This window comes from Scophthalmus maximus, chromosome 7 (genome assembly GCF_022379125.1).
Source record: "Scophthalmus maximus strain ysfricsl-2021 chromosome 7, ASM2237912v1, whole genome shotgun sequence".
Taxonomy (NCBI): domain Eukaryota; kingdom Metazoa; phylum Chordata; class Actinopteri; order Pleuronectiformes; family Scophthalmidae; genus Scophthalmus; species Scophthalmus maximus.
In genome coordinates, this window is record NC_061521.1 from 25,917,713 (window position 1) to 25,936,067 (window position 18,355).

An 18,355-nucleotide genomic window follows, 5' to 3' on the forward strand; every position below is an offset into this window, starting at 1 on the left:
CTACGACAAGCAACAATTTCGAATCCGTTTCTTGTGTTGTTTGTTTCCTCAGAGAGAAATAAACACTTGAGTTCGTCTGCGTCGATTTCTTCTTCGAGCCTCGACTGAGAATCATCGTCTCGTGTCTGAATTTAAACTCCATCTCGTCTCCATCTGTATCAGAGCAGCAGCTTCGCTCAACTTCATCCCAACTTTGAACGTGTGGTGTTCTGGTGACACCTTGTGGACAAACAGAAGAACTGCTCTCACAAGGGACACTGCAGTACGGCCGAACATCATATGAGACGATGGTGAAATGAATTTATATTTCATCTTTACTGCCGTAAAGACAGACTTCTGGTAAGTTCTGGTTCATTTGTTTGTTTGTCAACAGGATTATGCAAAAACTGTCAAAACGGTTTATAAAACTTGGTGGTTGGACCAAGATGGACCAAGAGAGAATCTGTTAAATCCGGATCCAGGAACTCTGTCTCACCGCCTTCAACACGTGTTTTTTCTTTAATTTTTCACAGATTTTCCAGGGAATATTTCATGGCTCATATTAGATGGATATATTTGGGGGATTGATATCTGTGAGTGTGTGATTAGTGGAGGAGACTGTTGAGGAATGAGCTCGACCTCCGTGTGTTTGTTATATATCTGCTGGACAAACTTACTTTAAAGAGAAAAAGTACAAATGTTATTTTTTTTAATTGTTTTTACAAAATGTAATTTTTTTAATTCCCAAATGCTAAAAAAACATATTGTAAAAAAACATACTTCGTCGTACCGAGCGGCGGTGGAACACGAACACGAGTCCGTCAGTCGGAAAGAGACTGAAACAACAACGACCGGACTGTTTGAACCTACAGCGACGTGACCTTGGTGCGGTCAGAGGTCGCCGACCCGTTGTGCAGATTCTCCGTCCGCTCCGGGACCAGATACTTGACGGCCCAGCGCAGCAGCGACTCGGCCACTTGGAATCGGCCCAAGTCCTGCAGGTTCTGTCCGGACACTTTGTACGAGTACGTGAACGGCCGGCCGCCGCTGTGAACTGTGGGAGTTTTCCTCAACACGCTCGCAGCACTTTGACCCTGGTTGTGACCTCCGGTGACCTCTTCGGCGCCAGAGGCCGCCGCCTGCGTGTCGTCAAAGAGCCAAGATGGAGGGTTCCCGCTCACCTGCTCCTCCTCCACGTCTGGCGTGGGCTCGCTCCTCTTTCTCTTCGCCTTCCTGTGTTTTACCTCAACAGTCTCCTTCGTGTCCTTCGACCAAATCTCGCCGTCTCGGTGAACAGAGGAGGGATTTCGTGCGAGTTCGTCCGTGGCGTTGGCCGACGGGTCTGACGGTCTGGAGAACGGTTCTGGTGGAATTACAGAAGAAGAAGGAGCTGATGAAGACGCCGCGGTTCCGGGGACGCAGGAGGAGAGCGGCGGTTTCTGGTATGGCGGGATGAAGCTGTGCTCCCCCGATGACTGCTGGGTTTCCCCTGGGCTGCGCTCAGGAAGTTGCGTGCTGGTTAAAGCGGCAACGTCATGAGGCGTGGATGTAGCGGCGGTGGGCTTGCGGCGCAGAGTGTTTGTTGGCGACGTCTGTGGGGATGTGTCCGAGGACGATGAGGAGGATGGCGGACGGAACATGTCCCACGGGTTCGTTAAGAGCACGATGTCGTTGACGATCACCGGTGTGGTCGTGTCCTCGTGTGGCGTGCGGTGCTCCGCGGGGGGAGGGGACGTCTCACAGGGGTCAGGACCTCGCTCTGCGACCGCTGGCGTGGATAGTCGCCACTCCGCATCATCGACAGAGGCCTGAGCGGCCGCCGCAGAGGCAGGTTTCCGCTGAGCATCTTCCTCTGGGATGAGGAGACACTTGACAGGGACGCTGAAACGTTCCGCTCCCTTGTATCGGACCCTGTCCACGTCCCAGCCGGTGGCGGTGGTGGGAGAGTCCGGGTGAGGCGGCGATGAGGCGTCAGCAGAGGTGGAGGGCCGCGGGCTCACAGGCCGGAGGCGGCTCGCTGCCACCAGCCGCTCCCGGACATCGTCCAGCACCGCCTGCACGCAGTCGTGCTGCCACTCCCCCAGCAGCTCCGACAGGTCGAACCCACACTGGCTCTTCTGGGAGTCGGGCGCCTCCTCCTCCTCCTGCCGCCCCCGCTGGGCCCGCCACGTCTCACAGATCTTCCGCCGGACGGAGGGCAGGGTCGTGGAGCAGGGGGTGTTCTCCTTGACGGGCCCAGCGGCGGTCGTGGCCAGCTCCCCGACCGACAGGAAGAACCTGCACCTGATCTTCTGCGGCGCCATGTGGAACCGGAGCCGGCAGTCCTGCACGCACACGGTGGTGTTGAGCAAGCTGGTGAAGCACTCGCGGTCCTCGTGCTCCTGCAGACGCTCCCAGGCGGACGCCGTGAGGACGGCGGGGATCTGCAGGGCCCCGTCGGACAGGAAGAGGAGCCCCGTGAGGCCCTCGGAGCCCTGAGCCTGGGACTGGGTCATCTGACCCACCCCGATCACGTGAGCCTTCAGCCGGCCGCAGCCCCCCTCCTCCTCCCGGCTGCCGTAGCTCAGGATCAGAGCCTCGATCCACGGACACAGTTGGTTCCGGGCGGCTCGAGGCATGTTTGTAGTTTTCAAACCGCGTGTCTCTGTAGTTGATGTCCGTCAGGCAACACTCACGACGCTCAGTGGTTCCGCCCTCACGTCATCTCCACTAGGTACAAAAAAGAGATCCGATTAAATCATTTTTATCTTTTTTGATTGAACATGAAACATTTGGTTAAATCGTTGGACGAAGCGCAAGAACTGATACACGACTGACGTCACCGTTACTAAGTTTTTAACCCGACTCAGCTAGCATAGCATAACATTAGCCTCATGTACACGAGTGAACTTACCTTCGTTTTCTTTCGTTTTTTATTTTTAAATCCTGCAAAATCACGTCGATGTTTACGATCGTTCAAACTTTATAGCGGCGACGGTTTGTTTCAAGTTGCCGAGAGAACACAACGACAGCAGCGAAGCGGGCAGTTCTTTCAAAATAAAAGCGCCAATGGTAAGTCTAAGTCTTCCATTATCTGGAATTCATCCAGTAAAAAAAAGATAATTATTCAACTTTACATTGAGCTCACTTATATGACTAAAAAAACATATATGGCAACAACACAGTAGTTGTTTAAGAGTGTGTTATTCATACCGGAAGTAATGTTTGGCGGTATTCTCGATGACTTTACGTAGCTCCCTGGCGGTTTGTTTTTGTGGCCTCGTTCCGCTTCTTCTCACATCTTCTCACATCTCACCTCTTTAAATCCACTTCGAAATGTACACAGCAAAAACTTGATAAAATATGAACTAATTCATATTTAAAAAGTAAATCGATACCACTTAGTTTTTGTAGCGTGACTCATGTTTGTCCCATCAGTGATTTATCCAAGTTTCTGTCGTCGCACAGTTATGCTCTGTGAGTGTTGGAACGCTCTTGTTTAGCCACACAGCTTTCCGCTTCCGCCTTAGCTGATGCAGCGTTCAAGTACCATCAGATTTCTCACATCCCGGCGCCTCGGCTGTGATGTTGGCAAGCGTCAAACTGAGTTAAAGGTGGTCCACTTATCGGTTTTATCTCGGTGACTATGACATATTTGACCAATAACTATTATCTTTTATGAACGCATTCGTTTTTTCATTTAATTGTGTCGTTTATTTGTCTGTTTATCTTTATTCAGATCGGTAAGCCACAGCACGATCCCGCATACGAACTCTGGGCGTTTCGTATTTGTCTTGAACGCAGCACGATTCATACAAGTCTTGACGTTCAGACGCAACATTCTCGCCCTGAAGCTGTTTTCTGTCCTAAATGTCGCCGGCGAGGTTCAACCTGTTCCCGTAGAAGAGAAGAGTGAAGCTCAGTTCACCGTCCACAGGTGAGACGCGTCCACTCGAAGTGACAAAACGACTAAAAACGACTTTGAATAGATTGTAAACAAACGTAGCTTCTCTGTTGAGCAGTTGTTAGCTAACTCCTCCGACTCTGTGACGCGATGGTGAGTTAGCTTGTCACAGTATTTAGTCTCTGTTTAAAAAGCGCTGTTGTTTAGCTAGTAGCTTAGCTTCTACATTAGCGTAGCCTCTAGCAGCTTCGCGAAACCCAATGTAGACATGTGTTCATTCTAAGAGACGACAGGCTCGTGTCGGCTCCTCTCGGCCCCTGTCGGCTCCTGTCGGCTCCTGTCGGCCCCTGTCGGCTCCTGTCGGCCCCTGTCGGCCCCGGTCGGCTCCTGTCGGCTCCTGTCGGCTCACCCCGCCCCAGTGACTCACTGCACGACGTTGTTGTGTCGGCGACATGAAGCTAACACCGACCACCATGTCACCATGTCGTGTCAGTTTCCATGTGGTAACCTAAGTTATCTCTGCTCGTTAACATCTCGAATCTTATCAGGTCACTGAACAAGTTGTTAAAAACATTGTGTAAAGTTTTTTTTCCAAAGCCGAATTGAAGAATGACCCCTGTTAATTTGTTTAAACCCCCGGTTTATATCGGCCGATATTTGACTTTACATGACAAGAGCCCAACAGATATGAGCCTTTAAAATGTTGCATTTATGTTTTTACATTTTAGTTCAAATAAATGTTTATTATCTAAATTCAAATTCTATTTATTTGGTTGTATTTGCGTTCAATTTATAGTTATTTATGATAAAGTTTATGATTAAAGAAAAATATCAAGCCTCAATTACATTTCTGTCATAAAGGTCTGATAACGACATCTTGGGAATCATTGACAGATTTTATAAAAAACAATATATATACATATATATTGGCCGATGTATTGGTATCGGGAATTTTGTACTCCCTAATATCTATATCGGCATCTGCCCCAAAAAATCGTAGTGAGCTGCACAACATAAATAAGGCTTTTTCTTTTGTTAAATGTTTGGATAATTTGATGTTTTCTGTGAACAGGATTATTTCAGGGGCTGACATGCCACTCGGCTCCGGAGCGAGTGAGCCCGGATCGAGGGTGTCGGACCCGCAGCACTCCCAGAAACTGCTCCGGGTCCTTCGCACCTTCTGGCAGGAGCAGAGTTTCCACGATGCACTGCTGGTGGTCGACGGAGAGGAGCTTCCTGTCCAGAAGAACATCCTGGCCGCTGCGAGTCCGTATGTCAGGTCAGGACAAATTTTGGAAGGAAGGAACATTTTCTGAACTTGTGTTTCAGCCACAGGGTCGAGTCACATCCCAGATATGTTCAATGCAACGTGTTTTGTCTTTGGCTGGTGTTTGAATTGTTAAAGAACGATGGGTGTGTCCACAATGGGTGTGTCTGAGATTGATAAGAGCGGCGGGTTTCACGTTCTCTTAAATTAAGCTGTGGTGATTTATGTCCTGTCAGGACGAAGCTGAACTACAATCCTCCGAAGGAAGATGGGTCTATGTACAGAATCGAGCTGCAGGGAGTCTCCATGGCGATCATGAAGCAGATCCTCGAATACATCTTCAGCGGCGAAGTGAGTGTCGATGCTTTAATGAAGCAAAAAGCCAGATCCTTATGTTTTATAACAAAAAAAATTAACCTATTTATTTTGTAGTATTGAAGAAATGACAGCAGACAATAACATTTAAAACAATGAAACATGAGCAGAGAAAATAGATCAATAAAATAGACATGAAGAAGTAGGATTGGTTAGTGTAAATAGAAGCAAATGCCAATCTTTTAAAAAAACTTTCACTGAACGAAAAGTCTTTTAGAAGGGATTTAAAAGAAGATGGAGACGTATGCTGCTTTCCATTATAATCTGGGAACTCTGAATTACCGACCTCCGAGTCGGAAGTTGCAACTGCAAGGCTTAAAAGTGAGTAATACAATTTTGAAATCAAAACAACAGGCAACTTTGGCGAACCCTAGTGGCTCCAGGTGGTATTACAGTGTGATCACTGTCGTAAAGACGTCAGCAAGGACGCAGGTACTTTTCCTCAGAGCTCCTGAGGAAGTTGTCAACACCACTTTGGAGATAACGGCGAAAGAAGAAAGAGGTTTGTTCACTGAAGCGCCAACTTCGTTTTCTGGCTCCTAGCGTAAACTAGCGGCAGCGTTAGCATCATGGCTAACTCATCGCCAGCAGCCTGGCGACTGTCCAAAGCAGAAAAGAACCGTCAAAATCCCAATTAGAACAAATAAACCTGGATTTTTAACGTCTGGTCGTATTAATAAGTAGCTGGTTGTGTTACTAACTGATCCAGTAGAACATTAAACAAACTGCATGTTGTTTTTTCAGATCACTCTGAGTGAAGACACCATCCAGGACATGGTGCAGGCGTCCGACCTGCTGCTCATGACCGACCTCAAGTCGCTGTGCTGTCAGTTCCTGGAGAGCTGCATCACGGCAGAGAACTGCATCGGCATCCGCCTCTTCTCGCTGCACTACTGCCTCTACCACGTCCACCACGCCGCCACCGAGTTCCTGCAGACGCACTTCCGTGAGGTGTCCCTCGTGGAGGAGTTCCGCGAGCTGCCGCCGGAGCGGCTCCGCGAGGTGCTCACCATGGAGAAGCTGAACGTGGGGAACGAGAAGCAGGTGCTGGAGTCCGTGGTACGCTGGTTCGCACACGACCCGGAGGATCGCAGGGTGAGTGAGTGAGTGGCGCCCCCTTCAGGTTCGCCGACGAGGCGAGATCGAGAGCTGATGATGAAAAATGTAGATGAGAAACTTCCGATGCAAACGTCTGATAAAAATAATTAACAAATTAACTTCGAAAGTATATATAGGTACAGTAACTATATATAGTAGTTACTATAATTAGTTATACTATAAGCTACATACTTATATAGTTAGTTATATATATGTTTGTTTTGTTTGTTTGTTTTCTCAGCACAGTTTTCTGTCTCAAATTTCTTTTTAACGTGAAATGCAAAAATCAATGCACTAAAAATTGTTTATACTGTCAAATGAAAGATTTAATATCGGTGAACGTAAGCGCCAATAACAATATGCGGATATTATCGGCCGACCTATATATCAGTCGGGTTATAATATATATGATTACTTATGTATTGAAGTATAGCCGTCACAATATCAGATTTTTTTATTTCACGATTATCGCGGTTGACAAGTCACGATAATGATATTATTGAGATATCTATAAAGAATTCAAAGTTATAATTGTAAAAATAATCATACTTTTAGTCAAATTACTCTCAGCTTTGTTAATCGTGGGTTTTTTTGGTATATGACAGAATTTTTTTCTCTTTATCGACAAATGAACCACACAAATCTCTTATGGAATTTTTTAATCCTGTAGAATTTAAGTTTCATAGTGGTTAACACCCGTACAGATAAATCGGTAAGGCTCTACGACAACGTCAACGTGTCTAGCAAATATTTTGCTCAAAACCTTGAGCGACTGACACAAATTTTGTGTCTCCGCGTTATTCGTGTCGCGTTATTCGTGTCGCGTTATTCGCAGCGACTGGCGGCAATGACCTGAAATTCGCATCTAATCGCGCCTTTATACCAAGTTAACTAATCCAGTTCCAAATGCTTCGAGCTCGTTTGTTTGAGTTTTGTTCTGATCTGTGTCTGCAGGTTCACATGAGGGAAGTGATGTCGGCCGTGTGGCTGCAGGGCCTGGACCTGAGCTACCTGAGAGAGCAGGTACTCCACCTCCACATCCAACTGTGTGTGTGTGTGTGTGTGTGTGTGTGTGTGTGTGTGTGTGTGTGTGTGTGTGTGTGTGTGTGTGTGTGTGTGTGTGTGTGTGTGTGTGTGTGTGTGTGTGTGTGTGTGTGTGTGTGTGTGTGTGTGTGTGTGTGTGTGTGTGTGTGTGTGTGTGTGTGTTCAACACTGTGTAACAGTCCTGTCCAAGTGAAGCTAACCTCAGTGTGTGTGTGTGTGTGTGTGTGTGTGTGTGTGTGTGTGTGTGTGTGCGGTATCCCATCAGGCCATGGGGGAGCCCCTGATGAGGGAGGTGATCAGAGAGCACTGTCAGCCCGTGCTGGGGGAGGGTCAGCTGCAGGGCGAGGCGATGCTCGCCGCCTTCAAACCCCGAGGCTACTCCGAGTGCATCGTCATCGCAGGCGGAGAGGATCGCAAGTGAGTCCTACTGTGTTTGTTTTCAGCTGAATCACTCCGTCGGCTCTCCTCCTCGTTTTGGTCTGATGGGTTTTTTTTCGTCCCCGTTCAGGAGCAGGAAGCCGACGGCCGCGACGCGCTGCATGTGTCCGCTGTATGACACCAACAGACAGGCCTGGATCGAGCTGCAGCCGATGGGCGTCGCCCGCCTCGGCCACGGGGTCGTGGCTGCAGGTCGGCGAACTCGCATTAGCTCTCGTTGCAGAGAACGGTGACTATCAAAATGATCAGTAACGATGTCGAACGTGTTTCCTGTCTGTTAGAGGGTTTCCTGTTCGTGATGGGAGGAACGGACGAACACAACACAGTCCTGGACAGTGGAGAGAAATACGACCCTGACTCCAACAGCTGGAGCCTCATTCCTCCGATGCTTCAGGTATCTTCACCTCTGAATTATATATATATATATATATATGTATATATATATACATATATATATATATATAATGGCTCGCACTGAACTTCACAGTAAATGTCTTTCTGTCCAATGACTATCACCTGTTTTCTTACATTGTACTATCAAATAAAAGGTTGATAATTAATAATTTTGACTAATACAATACATTTTTAAATATTGTATGCTCTTTATTATCAGGTCATCATCACAAATGCTTTGCAGCAGCCATGTTACTGTCTTAAGAAAAATATTTATTATTCACTATATGACCACTTGGTGTCAGCACTTCTTCTTCATCCTTCCTTAACGCTACAGGGAGATTTGAAACCAAGTCCCAGTCCAAGTATAGAGAAGATTGATGAATTTAGAATTTTTTTTCAACAGAATGAACCTTGGCTGAAAAGGGGATAATGGATCAGCAGCCTGATCTCCTCAATGTCCAAAGATTCTGAACCTCATTACATTTAGTTTGTTGTCTTCCTTTTGGAACAGTGGGTAAAGACGTGAATAACAAACCCCAGGCGACGTGTGATGAGAAAGCATCTCTGTAGCTCGGTGCCGTTAGCGTCGCTGCTGTGGTTTTTGATCGCCGTGTCACTGACGTTGTGTGCGCAGGCTCGTCAGAACTTCGGCGTGGTGGAGCTGGACGGTCTGATCTACGTCCTCGGAGGAGAGAACGACGTGACGGAGCTGATCACCATGGAAGCGTTCGACCCTCACTTCAACACCTGGAAGATGCAGACGAGCATGACCATGATCCGCAAGGTAACGGCAAAACACTAAATAAAGAAGATCCCTTCTTCATCCTGAGTGAACTGTGCCACATTTCACATCTGGAACCTTGTCCTGCAGGTCGGCTCCTACGCCTCCATGAATAAGAAGATCTACGCGATGGGCGGAGGCTCCTACGGGAAACTGTTCGACTCCGTCGAATGCTTCGATCCCAAAACGCAGCAGTGGACCGGCCTCTGTCCTCTGAAAGAGAGAAGGTAAACAACAACAACAACAACAACAACCACTGATGATTCCATATCTCTGTCTCTCGTCTGAAAACAGATTTCCAGGGAACTTGGTGGAAGGATTGGAACATGGTCCAATGGAACATTGTGAGATTGTGGTGTTCGCTCTACTGAGCGACATTCTCGCTTCTCGTCTCGTTATCTTTTCTCCGCGGCCAAGATATTTTTGTCACACGTTGACACACGATTAACTCCAGTCATTGATCCTCAGAACAGATTTAGTTTCGTTATGACTTCCCCTCTGACGACACGTCAGTCGCACCGACATGTCAGTGTCGCTCAGGAAGACGATGAAGCTGATGAGTCACAGTGTGAACGTTTGTTAGTCACAGACTGAACCTGTGACTTTAAGACGTGAAGGAACATTTAACAGTCGTTCTTTTGTCCTTTGGACTCCGGACTTTTAACTATTCTCATCCTTTGACAGCAACATCCTTCCTTGACAGACTAGCCTCCACTGGAATCACTGACACGCCCCTTGCACTGGTTTGAATCCACATCTTTCTGGTCGCACTCAGTTCATCCAACTCAAAACTTTCAAATCCCAGCCACTTCCCGTGACTACCGCTGTTCCCCAGGGTTCTGTCCCGGGGCACCTTCTGTTTACCATCTATCTACTTCCTCTTGGCCATATTTTCCATAAATTCAAAATCTATTTCCTCTGCTATGTGGATGACACCCAGCTCTTCCTGTCCACCAAAAAGTTTACCTCTATTTCCCCCTCCCTTTTCCCCCCGCCAGGTTCGGTTCGGTGGCATGCGGCGTCGGCCAGGAGCTCTACGTGTTCGGCGGCGTCAGAAGCCAAGAGCCCGACAACCCCGATCAAAGGCAGATGACGACCTGCAACTCCGAGTTCTACCATGACGAGATGAGGAGGTCAGTGTGTAGCAAACTGCAGATGAGGGATCATTTAGCATTATTGTCATGCGCAGATGATTTTCTAAAAGTAGTTTTTTAGTTTTGTATTGGAATTTTGAATCCACACAAGGATATAAATAAGTATTTGTACATAGAATTCGTACATTGTCCTTCTACAAATTGAGTCTGTTTTTTGGTTTGCGGCTGCAGGTGGATGTTGCTCGACGACCAAACTCTGTGTAGCCAGACGAGCTCGTCCTTCGTCTACGGCGCCGTGCCCATCGGAGCCAGCATCTACCTGGTGGGAGACCTGGACACGGGTCAGTAGAAGAAACTTAACACAGCTCTGGTCGCGTCCGGTGTGACTGTGAGCGCACCGTAAGGTCTGTACTTCTTTGCTTGCATGTGCAGGTACGAGCTTCGACTACATCCGGGAGTTCCGCCGCAGCACCGGGACGTGGCACCGCACCAAGCCCATGTTGTCCACCGACCTCTCCAAGACGGTGTGCGCCGCCCTGCGCATCGCCAACTGTCGCCTGTTCCGCCTGCAGCTGAGCCAGGGCATGTTCCGGATCCGGGTCTGACGTCCGGGACGCCAGCGAGCGAGCGACGACTCTGACGCGTCTCCGTACTCACTTCACTTTTGCACACTGGTACTTTCTCGCTGTCTTAAGGAAACGTATGAACACTAAAGTATTATAATCGCTAGATGTTCGAGGGTTCAGGGGTTTGTACTCGAGACCCCTGTTTTGCTTTATGACTTGACGGGACAAAAGTTCATCGAAACACATTTTTAATATGATAGATTTTATGACTTTTTATTTTAACGGTTGTTCGTCATTTGTAATGTTTACGGGTTTGAGGGATTTAAACAAGGAACAAGGGAGAACGAAGCTTAATAACTTAGCTGCCACTTTATCACTTGATCACTTTCCTCTTACTTAGGAAACATTTTAACAGTGTCGCTGGGGTGGGGTCTGCGTTGTAGGATCCATTATGTAGTTGGTGGTGTATTGTTGTTGTTGATGGGAACATTCGTCCAGATATTTGCAGCGTGCGGAGCAATTCTCTCAGTTTTATGATTTTAAAGTGAAATACCTTTCTCTCCTGCCACAAGCTTAGATACATATATATATATATGTATATGTATACACTGTACCAGAATGCAATGCATCTTGGCAAAGGCGACATTGCTCACTAATATGAATTCAAAACAAATCGATTGTGGCCTTTTTTTTTGATTAGAAAGAGTTTTAAATCTTTTTTTTATTTCAACTCATAAAAAATTGGAGCAAAAGACAAAAGTGTTGCGTTTATATGTTCAGTATTTAAAACGGGCGGCAACAGATCGTCGGCTCCGTTTTCTTTTCTAGTTATGAAATGCAGCAAAACGAAACAAAAACATCATCACAAACAGAGACATTAAAGGCGCCGCGACAGAAAATATCACCAGCACAAATACGTCTGTTTGCTGCCCCCTAGTGGCGACTGTAATTACGTCTGTGAGCCGTGCAAGTCTGCAGAAGGAAGAAGTGGTCGGGGTGGATGAACGGGTCCGGTTAGTCAAACAGTTTTAACACGGGAGGCTGTCGCAGCTCCTAACAACGACGTCCACTGAACTTTCTTTTCACCAGGTGCCGTGAACGTCTTGGTTTCTTATTTTTGCGCGCGGCCTGCGACTCGTCATCTGGAGCTTCAGTGTCTCACTTGTAGCGTTTCCCAGAAAAAACAGACGGCGGGAAAAAGAGCTTTTAATAATCTCACTGACATCTTACCAGCAACGTTATGGAAAACTTGACTCCTTCACTGTCGTTTCAAAGTCTGGGGGTTGCCAAACTTTTCAGCGCCCGACTTGGGCCTGTCACGATAATTATGTTATGGACTCATCGTACGATACAGGAATATGAACTCAATAATTTTCATTGACCTCAACAAACGCCATTGTGTCTCTACGTGCTTGTTAGTTGACATAACATCTGTTTCTCGTTGTAATCAATGACTCTATTGGTTTATAAAATCTCTGGGACGACATATCGTGGCGACAAAGAGTGATTATCGTGACAGGCCTAGCCCCCGACCCCCAAAACAAAAGAGGGGTCGCTTGTAGAAAACCAAATTCTATGACCAGTCTGTCGAATCACAATCACAGATCATGTGGGGACAAAAGAAAATCAAAAGTATGATGAGACTTTTGTATTTTCTTGCTCACAATTATTGTTTTCTGATTGTTTTTAGGTTGTATTTTACATCTGGAAAACCTCCCGCGGCGCCTTGAGACTCCTAGTTGGGGAACTACTGGTCCAGGATCAAGATCAAACCCTGTCCCTCTCTCTCTGAACGAGTGAAAACAAACCACACGTCTGCTCTCAGCTCCTCGTTCCTCGGGCCGCTCGCGAACAATGGACGGTTATTATTATTAATGGCCGCCGTCCAAGACAAACCTGGAGTAGTAAGACGAGGCCGCCAGTAGCAGCGCCGCCGCCACCGCAGACACGCTGGCGTTGTGGACACACGCACACGCGAGCGCGCCGCAGTAGTTCTTAACCAAGGATTTATAATTTCAACCACGACAATGAAATGTCCTTAAACTTTAACAAAGAAATACTTTCATGCCAAAACCAGGAGCGTCATCTTCCCCTCGACAAACCTCAAAGTATCATATTAGAAAAGTGTTTTTTGGAAAGTGCAGATCAGAAAAACTACTTTGCGTGTTGCTCTGGAGGGCAACTAGGATTTAAGGACTTTATATTGTTCGGTTGCCAATGTCGATGCACAAAGTTTCACCACATTTCTGGCACAATACGATGACGATTGTAACTAGAAACTCTTTTCTTCTTTCTTTCGGTCGAAGAGATTGAAAACTGTGGCTTTGCAGCAAATTAATCGTGGACAGTGTAGAAACTCAAACAGAAAAGAGCTACAATAGGAAGTAAAACCACCAAATAATCCCAGCATGCTTTTGTAAAGTGGAAGATGAACTGATGAGTGAACGTTCACCGAGCGAATGTTTTGCACGCCGCAGCAGGAAAGCGAACCCGACCCGAGACCCCGGTCGCCGGTCGTTATCATTGTCCGAGCGGCCCGGAGCTCGGCCCCGGTCAGAAATAGACGTCACCGCAAGTGACACCCTCCGAGTCGCCGCCGCCTCTGCGACCTCTGACCTGGCTTTCCAGTCCAGTACGGTTTTGGCATCACTTGACCCCCATTTGTTCTGAGCGGGTTCCAGCTGCTGCTGTCTGTCCTCAGCACACACACACACACACACACACACACACACACACACACACACACACACACACACACACACACACACACACACACACACACACACACACACTTAGCAGAGGACAGATACAAACACACTCTGTCGTCATGTTACAAAGGCAACACATCCCCACCGTCTTTACATTGTAGAAGTCCCGTGTCTTTGCTAGAATGGAAAGGTAATGCAAAAAGAAAAGGATATCGATTTTTAAACATACTGTATATCCACAAATCCTTGTGTAAAACTGAACCGATCAGAAACATGGACACTGGAACATCAGTGTGATAACAACAACCTCAACATGACAGAAACCATGTTTGCTAACATTTATTTAATGGTGTTACCGACCTCCGAGTCAGCGGGTGCAACTGGAACCAACTGTAGTGCTGTCGTAGTCATACGTTCGAAAGAAGTTGTCGTTCGATGTTACTGTGCAATGACAACTAACCCTAAACGTAACCGAATAAAATGCAGCATTTAAAAGCTTAAAGTGTCAAATCAAACGTAGTTGCCAGACAACACGCAGTCGCAAGCGGTGGACCAATGAATGAGCTCATTCTTATCTGGTGGTTGGTACCGTGTTCTCGGTCGCAGACGTACCTCCGACCCCGACTTCCAAATCTAAGATGGCCGCTCCGTGTATCGACAGTCGGTGAAAACTGTCGTTTTTGACTGTTTATTAGTAGTTCTGTCTAATTCGTGTCTCCAACTGTCCAATTACTGTCTGTGGACGTGTTACTAGGGCGTGGGTTAGTCCGCTCTAAGGCTTTTCCCGGAGGCGTCCGTCTTGTTCTTCAGATGGGCAGACCAACTCAGCTCTGGTTATTCGGACGTGGCTTCATTCCGAGCCCCGAGATCTAATGTATAATGGAACGCAGCATGTCGTCTACTTTGATTTTGTTGATTTTGCACCATCTGCTAACGTGGAGCGGGCGGGGGTTACGACCCGTACTGCTGCCAGCCACCAGGGGGCGACCCTGATGATTTGGCTGTCTGTGGTTATCTCTGTCACCTCACAGCAAAATGTTTCTAGGCTCAAACGTGGGTTTTTTCTCCGTCTGAAGATGAGCGGGTTAACTGGACGTGAGCGCTGGCGGTTGTTCGTCAGCCCTGTGGCTGACTGGCGACCTTCCGTACTGTGAATATATAGGGTAACATTCCATAATGTCTAATCATTTACAGTAAATACAACCGTACGTGTCCCAGATATCACATCAATGTTCTCAGATGTTAACACCTCATGACTGTTCTGTGTTGTGGTACACTGGAAAAACACAATAAGGGGAAAATAGTGAAGCTCTTCTTTCAGTTTGTGAGTAAGGAAGTTTTGCAAGACGCCGCCCACGAGTGTCGTTCACTTGCGTCAAAGGGAATTAAAACACCACAGTGTTCAACACGTCCTGTCCCATTTGTTTCATGATAGGTACTGATTCTGAGATTAGACTCTGGTCAATGACTCAGGCAGGGAAACATGGTTGTGATCCTATGAGGTAAAAGTTCCAAAGTACATTTCATTTCAATTCCATTTTTATTTGTAAAGCACCAAATCACAACATAACTTATCTCAAAGGACTTTACAGTACATAAAGGTGCATGTTAAAAAGAAGGAATGTTGTGGAGAAGGTTTTTCTTTCCCGTTCATTCAAAAATTAAAAACTTTCATAGATTGTAGATTCATGACTCGTACAGTGAAATATTTTAATGCTTTTCTTGTTTTGTTTTTTGTGACGAAAATCCAAATTCCATTCTAAGAAACTATTCACATATTTCCTAAGATCGATCAAAAGATCCTCTGATGTTCCTGGATTCTGCCGGAGCCTCCTCCAGGGTCGTTTCGTGCTCAGATTAGCGTTTATCTTAGATGTTTGGGTTCCACTGTCCCCATGGATCCCACATTGTCTCGCTCGAGTCGCTCGTGTTGTGGCAGTCCAACAATTATTCCATGTCCTCCGCCCTTCGTCCCATGAGTTCCACTAGCCCACTTCTCGTCAGGTCTCCCTCAGTTCCCCCCAACACCTGACGCGGACCTTGTTGCCCCGGGCGATGATGCAGATGCTCGGCTCCTTGTTGAAGTCCAGGTCGCTTTGATGGCGGCCTCCAGCTCGTCTGTATCGTTGGGTCGGGTGTTTGTCATCTCCCTTTCTTCTGGACAGAGATCCTCCCTGATGCTGTTCCTGGAATCTGCCGGAGCCTCCTGGGGGGGAGGTAACACACACACACACACACACACACACAGTATCTGGCTCACATTCGCTGCTCTCCAGTGGAAACGTTCTGAGGGTTCCACCGATGAGATGTTCCACCGACAGTCGTGTGTTGCCGGGCGGAGTGGACGCCACAGAACTGAAGTGTCCGTCCATGTGTCACGGTCTTCGGCTCATGATTGCATTTGCTCATCGTGGTCTAAAAAAACCAAAACAAACTTATATAAAACATTTTCAAGAAGAAAATAACACAATCATCTTCTTTTGTCTGCTCTGCTACGACCAGGAACCTTGAACTTGTCGTTGAACGCTCCGGGGCTTTAATCAGTTACACACTCCTTTTAAATCCTCGGCTCGTGAATCCGTGACTCACTGGAGCAAAAGTAGTTTTGTACAAAATTGAATAAAGTAAAACCCTGACAATGTTAGAGAATATACAGAAAGTGTTCGTCCTTTGAACCTTCTTTCCTTTTCTTTGAAATAATATCAAATTAAGATCTATAATTTAATTTGTTCATATTTTGTACAAAATCTAGTCAAAGGTCCCTTTGGAATAAATTCCTGTTAAAGGTTTGACTTGACTTCTTGACGCATCTTTGTATTATTGATTAATATTGATCATCTATGTCATAATGATTCTCTTTAACCGTGATGCTTCTGGATTCCTAGAACAGATTTAAAGGTTGTCATTGATATTTCATGAGGTAATAATTTCCTTTATTGCCAAATCGAATACATCCATCTGGCTCTGTGACACATTGTCTGACTGTCGTCTGCCGGCGGGTCGGTAGGTTGTCGTGTCGTGACTCGTCTCCGGAACCAATCGTGGTGATGATGGAGCAACTGTGGGTGGAATGGAAACTTGAGGATCTCTGTGGGACGTCCTGACGGGACCACGGTGAACCTCAGAGCGGCGACAGACACCGAGCTGGTTGTTGTTGTTGTGGGCCGGGCCCCTGGGGGCCGGGAGCCCCGAGGCCTCCAGCACACTGATGCTCCGCTCAGCTCCGCCCCCTCGGGCTCGTTCCTCCGGGAGGTCCAGACGCTGATGTCATCACGCCGGATTTGACAGACGATAACGTCCGCCATGTGTTCAGTTTGACCTGAAGGTCGCTTTGAGGTTATGAATGGTTCATTTCCCACATTTCAAATCCGTCCATACTTTGGCAAGAGACAAGATGGCTCACGAATCCTAATTGGTCAAATTTGCCACGTTATAAGAAAGTTTCAATGATTTTGAAGTGGGGTTGTATGAGTTACTTATACATAGTTAATAAGTTACCTCATGGAGATGGAGATCAGCGATGTTATTTAACGGCGTTTGGAGGAGAAGAGTCCCACCGTTGCAGAGGGGACCACCCAAAAACCTCTTTTTGCCACAGTGAAAGAAATACGTCCTCCAGCGTACAATTGAACGGATAGATGTTTTTTTTTAGGTAACGTTTTAAAATGTGGCGAAAGAGAAGTTTTTCGGTCGTTCCCTCTGCAACAGTGGGACTCGGACCTGCGCTGCTTCCACCTGTGACATCGCTGATCACCATCTCCATAAGGTCACATAAGTAACTCATACAACCCCACTTCAAAATCTCTGAACTATCCCTTTAAAAGGAAGTGGGTTCTTCCTGGAAAAAGGGGTTTGGTAGTTTATTGTAGCAATATAAAACGGGTAGCTCAAATCCAGCGATCTCATTGGCTCATAGCCGTGACACTACGATGACAAATGAGTTTTGTTCACAGGTCCGTATCCCTCAGCCACTCAGGAAGTAACGGCGTGAGGAAGTAGGCGTGAGTGAAGTTGAGGAAACTTACCAGTTCTCAAAGCCCCATCGCCCCTTCACTGTGGTATGATGAGCGTGTTCCACGGCCTGTCGCGAGAGACTGCTTAAATATTGACATCCATAATCCTGAAATCCTCTCGCTGCGGCCCTGGACCGGTGGACACTGCTTAGAACTCCCTGGTGAGACAGGTAGAGTTCTAATAAAAAGGTTGGAAAAAGCCATGTGGTTTTATTTTATTATTTTGAAATAAAAAAAAATTTGATGGAATCAACAAAAATATTAATCAATATTTGTTGTTCCTAAAAGAAATTCATCTGTTTAAATATTTCACAATATGATGATGGTGATGGTGATGATGATGATGATGATGATGATGATGATGATGATGATGGTGATGATGATGATGATGATGATGATGGTGATGGTCAGAGGGCACACGAACATCTGCCTGTGAGGTTCGTGAACATGACCCGTGGATGACATCACCGCCCCCGAACAAACTCACGTCGGATGCGTCAGAGCCGCGTCATCCTCCTCCTCCTCCTCCTCTTCCTTTACCTTGGAAAAGACGCGGAAAGAAAGGAAGAAAGGAAGAAACTCCAAGTCCCCGCGTCGTCCTCCATGTCCCTGCGCTCGGGAGGGGAGGGGTGAGGAGGGGGGGGAGGAGGGAGGAGGGGGGCGCGCGCCCTCGGCAGACAGTCGAGACACACGGCTCATCCGCTCGCCTCCCC

General features: G+C 46.9%; 2 protein-coding genes and 1 long non-coding RNA gene across 6 annotated transcripts; 1 reads left to right on the forward strand and 2 right to left on the reverse strand.

The window, feature by feature from the left end:
• Positions 1-671: 671 nt before the first annotated feature.
• On the reverse strand, positions 672-3,706 carry acd (ACD shelterin complex subunit and telomerase recruitment factor). Of its 2 annotated transcripts, none has more exons than XM_035642555.2 (2): positions 3,172-3,706; positions 672-2,688 (listed from the first exon to the last, which is right to left on the reverse strand). In XM_035642555.2, exon 2 carries the CDS (start codon positions 2,595-2,597, stop codon positions 846-848), a length of 1,752 nt encoding a protein of 583 aa, XP_035498448.2. In that variant the 5' UTR covers positions 2,598-2,688; positions 3,172-3,706; the 3' UTR covers positions 672-845. The 2 variants fall into 2 exon arrangements, with proteins under 2 accessions (XP_035498448.2, XP_035498449.2); XM_035642556.2 differs by lacking the exon at positions 3,172-3,706 and adding an exon at positions 2,873-3,028.
• gan (gigaxonin) lies at positions 3,496-17,845 on the forward strand. 2 transcript variants are annotated; one of them, XM_035642552.2, is made up of 14 exons: positions 3,496-3,598; positions 3,698-3,895; positions 4,935-5,141; positions 5,366-5,480; positions 6,249-6,599; positions 7,557-7,625; positions 7,912-8,063; positions 8,155-8,276; positions 8,366-8,478; positions 9,115-9,264; positions 9,352-9,488; positions 10,260-10,394; positions 10,587-10,696; positions 10,788-11,675. In XM_035642552.2, exons 3-14 carry the CDS (start codon positions 4,954-4,956, stop codon positions 10,958-10,960), a joined length of 1,815 nt encoding a protein of 604 aa, XP_035498445.1. In that variant the 5' UTR covers positions 3,496-3,598; positions 3,698-3,895; positions 4,935-4,953; the 3' UTR covers positions 10,961-11,675. The 2 variants fall into 2 exon arrangements, 1 of the variants encoding a protein (XP_035498445.1); XR_004794834.2 differs by lacking the exon at positions 3,496-3,598 and adding an exon at positions 12,612-17,845 and having other exon boundaries at positions 10,788-11,029.
• On the reverse strand, positions 15,151-18,285 carry LOC118315337. 2 transcript variants are annotated; one of them, XR_004794836.2, is made up of 3 exons: positions 17,956-18,285; positions 17,655-17,800; positions 15,151-16,044 (listed from the first exon to the last, which is right to left on the reverse strand). It is a non-coding gene; the product is annotated as an uncharacterized LOC118315337 (long non-coding RNA). The 2 variants fall into 2 exon arrangements; XR_004794835.2 differs by having other exon boundaries at positions 17,655-18,285.
• Between the last annotated feature and the right edge of the window lie 70 nt (positions 18,286-18,355).

Coding starts and splice junctions, on each gene's coding strand:
- acd (XM_035642555.2), bottom strand. CDS start 2,597: ATGCCTCGAGCCGCCCGGAACCAACTGTGTCCGTGGATCGAGGCTCTG.
- gan (XM_035642552.2), top strand. CDS start 4,954: ATGCCACTCGGCTCCGGAGCGAGTGAGCCCGGATCGAGGGTGTCGGAC. Junction 7,626..7,911: donor TGAGCTACCTGAGAGAGCAG/GTACTCCACCTC, acceptor GTATCCCATCAG/GCCATGGGGGAGCCCCTGAT. Junction 8,479..9,114: donor TCATTCCTCCGATGCTTCAG/GTATCTTCACCT, acceptor TTGTGTGCGCAG/GCTCGTCAGAACTTCGGCGT.